Consider the following 5,425-nt stretch of genomic DNA (forward strand, 5'->3'; position numbering starts at 1 on the left):
TTAACTAATTAGTATCCTAATAAGATTCCAGTTACTTTTCCATACCTCTATAAATAAGGGCCTAGGGTCATTATTTGCAGAAACGATTGAAGTATTCAAAGGGTAAGTTTTTGAAAGAAAAATCAGCCATACACTTGCAAACACGTAGCCGAAATTCCTAGTAACCTTAAGGGCGATTCTAGTTGGTCTAACTTGAGGCGGATCCGGACGTACTGTGGACTATCTACGGAGGGACGACATTTGGAGTCCTAAAGACTTGTTCTTGTTGGGTTCGGGCGCAGCTAGGGAAGGCACGCTACAACATGTATGCATCAATATTATGCTAAATGATTATGTGAAAATAATATGTTTTCCTGGCTTTATGGTTTTTCCGCATGATTTATGAATTCTCATATGTATCATAACCTAACAGTACGGTCCTTCCCAAGCTGGTGCGAGCTTACCTGCGTTTAGTTCCTTTGTATTTTGGAATACCTTGCGCAACACCCAGTCGCCTTCCTTGAACATTTTTACTTTGACGTTTTTGTTGAAGCATTTTGCCAAGTCTTCTGTGTTGTCGAGATTTTCACTAAGTTCGACGTCGTTCTGTTCTGGTGTCATGAGTCCATATCGTGCACTGGGCAGTGTCACTTCAGGGGGTAGTACTGCTTCGCACCCGGAAACGAGTGAGAAGGGAGTCTGTCCCGTCGCCGTCCTAGGCGTCGTCCTATTGGCCCATAGGATGGATGGCAGCTCTTCTGCCCATCGTCCCTTCTTATCGTCCAGCCGCTTTTTTAGTGATGCGATGATTGTTTTGTTGCTGGATTCCGCCTGTCCATTTGCTTGGGGGTATCTTGGCGTCGACGTCTTTAGCTCGATGTTCCACGTCTTGCAGAAAGCCCCAGTCTTGTCGCTGATGAATTGGGATCCGTTGTCGCATATGATTTCTGATGGCACTCCGAATCTGCATATAATATTAGTCCATATGAACGAACATACCTCTTTGTCTCTTACTTGTTGGAACGCACATGCTTCTATCCACTTAGAAAAATAATCTGTTAGAGCTAGCATGAAGACCTTTTGTCCTGGGGCGACGGGTAGTTTTCCGACGATGTCCATCCCCCATTTCATGAAAGGCCACGGAGTTAAGGTGGGGTGTAAGAATTCAGATGGTTTATGTGTCATACCTGCGTGTCGTTGACATTTGTCGCACTTAGCTACGTACCTCATTGCGTCTTTGAGCATTGTTGGCCAATAGTATCCGTTTCTTTTGATTCTGGTTGACATGCTTCGTCCTCCTTCATGTCCGCCGCATTCTCCTTCGTGGTATTGCTTTTGTAGTTTTTCCCATTCTGTTTTTTCTGCGCATCGCATCAATATTCCGTTCGCTGATCTTTTAAATAGTATACCCTGCAAAATAACATATCGTGACGCTTTGAAAAGTATCTTCCTGGCCTCGAGCTTGTCGTCGGGTAGGGTTTCGTGTGTTAGGTAGTCGAGGATGGGCTTGGTCCAGCTGTCTGTGTTTGTGGATGATAGGACGAGGTTGGCATCTTGTGGTATGTCTTTTTCAATAGCGGGTGACAATAGGTGTACTAGGGGTATGGTCGGGAATGGTGACTTTCTGAGTGCGGATCCTAGATTGGCAAGGGCGTCGGCTTGCGTGTTCAAGTCTCGTGGCACTTGTTTAATGGAGAGGGGTTTGAATTTGGAGGCTAGCTTTTTTGCTTTTTCGAGGTATAAGGTCATTTTCAGGTCTTTAGCCTCATAGTCGCCGTTGATCTGGTTGACGATTAATTGTGAGTCGCTAAATATTTTGAGTCCGCTTGCCCCCAATTCTTCAGCTAGCGTCAATCCGGCGATTAACGCCTCGTATTCTGCTTCGTTGTTTGTCGCTTTGAAATTGCAACATATGGCTTGTGCTATCATGTCCCCTTGTGGTGACTTTAGCACGACGCCTAGACATGCACCGCGAAAGTTAGACGAACCGTCGACGAAGAGTGTCCATACCTCTTCTACGTTATTGATGAGTTTGACTTCGTCGTCTGCTATTTTCTCCAAGTCGGGGCTAAAGTCTGCCACAAAGTCTGCTAGGGCCTGCGATTTCACCGCCGTTCTTGGTTGGTATTTGATGTCGAAGCTTCCTAGCGCCATCGTCCATTTCTCCATTCGACCTGTTAGTTCTGGTCTACGCATCACAGACTTGATTGGATAATTAGTCATCACCACTATTTGGTGAGTTTCGAAATAATGCCTTAGTTTTCTGGCTGCAGTAACGAGTGCTAAAACGAGTTTTTCGAGGGAGGAATACCTGGTTTCCGCTTCTAATAGTGACTTACTTATGTAGTAAATAGGTAGCTGTTGCGTTTCATCTTCTCGAGCTAGGACCGCGCTGACTGCTGTGGAGCTGACTGCTAGGTAGAGTTGTAGGACTTCGCCTTCTTTCGGCTTGGACAAGAGGGGTGGCGACATCATGTATTTTTTGAGGTTTTGCAAGGCTGTTTTGTGGTCGTCGGACCAGCTAAAACCTTTGTTTTTGCGCAAGACGTCGTAGAATAGACGACACTTGTCCGACGACCGCGAGATAAAACGATTTAGCGCCGCCACTCTTCCTGTCAAGCGCTGTACCTCTTTTATGTTCCTGGGGGATTGAATGTTGATGATTGCGCGCACCTGGTCGGGGCTGGCCTCGATTCCTCTTTGGGTGACGATGTAACCTAAGAATTTCCCTGCAGACACTCCGAAAGAACATTTAGTTGGGTTAAGTTTCATATCGTATTTCCTTAATATGTCGAAGGATTGTCATAGGTGTTCGACATGGTCGTCAGCTTTCCTTGATTTTACGAGCATGTCGTCGATGTAGACCTCCATCGTGTCTCCAAGTTGGTCTTTGAACATTTTGTTGACCAATCGTTGGTACGTCGCACCTGCATTTTTAAAACCAAAAGGCATGACTTTATAACAATAAATTCCTCTGTCTGTTACAAAAGATGTTTTCTCCTGGTCGTCTGGGTGCATAAGGATCTGGTTGTATCCGGAGTAGGCGTCCATAAATGTTAGTAGCTCGTGTCCAGCAGTGGCGTCGACCAGGGCATCGATGTGCGGCAGCGGGAATGGGTCTTTAGGGCATGCTTTGTTGATGTCTGTGAAATCGATACAGACTCTCCACTTTCCATTCTTTTTACTGACGACGACGACATTTGCTAACCAATCTGGATACTTGACTTCTCTGACTTTCCCGGAGTCTATCAGTTTTTGGACCTCTTCGTCTATGATTTTATTTCTCTCAGGTGCGAATTTTCGTCGTTTCTGCTTCACTGGCTTAAAGTTGGGGTCGACATTGAGTTTGTGGGTGATGACGTCTGGACTGATTCCTATCATGTCCTCGTGCGACCAAGCAAAGCAGTCCGAGTTTTCTCTTAGGAATGACACTATCTGACTTTTGATGTTGTCAGGCAGCGACACTCCGATCCTTACTACTTGTCCTGGCTTTGTCTGATCTAGTATTATCTCATCGATCTGTTGGTCGTCGGGGTCGTCTACCGTCGACCCTGGCTGTAATTGCTAGATGGATGACTTTGATGGTTTCAGCGCCGTTTCATAACATTTCTTTGCGTCCCTTTGTTGTCCTTTGATTTCCATGACTCCCCATTTGGTTGGGAACTTGATTGACTGGTGGTATGTCGACGGCACCGCCTTCATTTTGTGGATCCATGGTCGTCCCAAAATGACGTGGTATGCTGATGGGCAGTCGACGACGTTGAACTTGGTCATCACATTAACACCTTCTGCGTATGTAGGCAGCGATATCTCTCCTACTGTTCGTAGCGATTCTCCACTGAATCCTACTAGGACTGTCGACCTTCTGATTATACTCTTTTCGTCTAGTCCCATTTCTTGCAGAGCCTCTAGGAACAATACGTTTGCTGAACTGTCGTTGTCGATCAGTATCCTTTTGATGAGGGCGTTGCCTATTGGGAGCGATATGACTAGACCGTCATGATGTTCCTGTTGTGTGTCGGTTGAATCTAAGTCGTCGAAGGTTATTATCATCGCTGCTAATGACTTGTCGAGTGCTACTTCGTCTTCGGTCTTCCCCTCTTTGACGGCTTCAGATTCGCCTCTGTTGATTTTTTTAGCTGCAGAAGAAGTTAGTCCACATATATCTGAACCACCAGAAATAACGTTTACCACTTTTTCGAACGTGGGCGGGGCCGGTCGGTCGCCGCTTGGTGCTGGGTTGGGTTGGGAGTTGCTGTCCTTGTTGTACGTCTCCTTTCCTTTGTCGCTCAGTAGGTCCTTCAGGTGGCCTCTTTTCAGTAGATACGCTACCTCCTTTTTGAGGGAGATGCATTCCTCGGTTGTGTGGCCATTGTCGCGGTGGAAGTCGCACCACCTGCTCATGTCCTTCGTAGAGTCTGGTCTGTCGCTCTTCTTAGGCCATCTGACGGTACCACCTACACTTTGAAGGGCGTTCACCACGCCTCCGATGTCGACGTTGAAGCCATACTCGGAGATAGGGGGATAAACGACCCGTTCATTCCTGTAAACACTGTTAGTATCATCATATTGATTGACATTTTGTACCTGATTCTGGCGGTTGTATGGTTGGTGTCTCCAGCTGTTGTTCCTTGGGGTGTACGACCTCCTGTCGCTGCTGCCCCCTGCTGGTCGCTGAGAAACCATTCGTGTAATCTCGTCGTTTTCTATCCGCATCTGGGCAGTGGCCCTCGATCTGACCTCTTCGAAGGTTGCACAGGGATATTTGGTTAGTTCCCGGTACAGCTCCGAGTTGGGGACGAGACCTCTCTTGAATGCTTCGATGGCTGTCCTGACACCACAGTTTTTTATACTAATTTTCTCACAATTAAAACGGTTAAAATAATCGCGTACCGACTCGGTAGGTCCTTGGACCAACCGATAGAGGTCACTTGTTTGTTTCTCCAACTGGCGACTGCTGGCGAATTGTTGGTAGAAGGCGTTGATGAGGTCGGACAGGCAGAAGATGGATCCAGGGGTTATGTTCATGAGCCATTCCAGGGCTGCTCCGTCGAGGGTTCCTCCGAAGGATTTTCACATGACGGGCTCGACCAGGTCGTAGGGGATGCCGATCTTCCACATTCGCTGCTTGTAGAAGTTGACGTGTCTGTATGGATCAGACGTTCCGTCGTACAGGGTGGTCCAGGTAGGGAGTCGGAGCTGGTGTGGTACCGTCACCCTAGCGATTGCTTCACAGAATGGCGACGCTGTATATCCATCGGTCGGTCCGGTTTCCACGGGCGTGGGTGCCCCCGGCAGTTTGGTCATCAGCTTCATCATCAACGAGCATCGCTTCTTCATGTGATTTTCCATCTTATTTAGGCGCTTGGTGACGGGGTCCAGTGTTGCTTCACCCTCTTCCCCATGTGGCTCCTCGCCGTCGGACAGGTCCTCGGAGTCGTCAGTC

At 47.5% G+C, this 5,425-nt stretch overlaps 1 protein-coding gene across 1 annotated transcript; it reads right to left on the bottom strand.

Moving 5' to 3' along the window:
* Nucleotides 1–3,543: 3,543 nt before the first annotated feature.
* LOC110795927 (uncharacterized) lies at nucleotides 3,544–5,007 on the bottom strand. The gene has a single exon (XM_022000963.2). The coding sequence runs from the start codon at nucleotides 5,005–5,007 to the stop codon at nucleotides 3,544–3,546; it is 1,464 nt and encodes a 487-aa protein (XP_021856655.2).
* Nucleotides 5,008–5,425: the final 418 nt, after the last annotated feature.

This window comes from Spinacia oleracea, chromosome 3 (assembly GCF_020520425.1).
Source record: "Spinacia oleracea cultivar Varoflay chromosome 3, BTI_SOV_V1, whole genome shotgun sequence".
Taxonomy (NCBI): Eukaryota; Viridiplantae; Streptophyta; class Magnoliopsida; order Caryophyllales; family Amaranthaceae; genus Spinacia; species Spinacia oleracea.

Coding starts and splice junctions, on each gene's coding strand:
- LOC110795927 (XM_022000963.2), bottom strand. CDS start 5,007: ATGAACATAACCCCTGGATCCATCTTCTGCCTGTCCGACCTCATCAAC.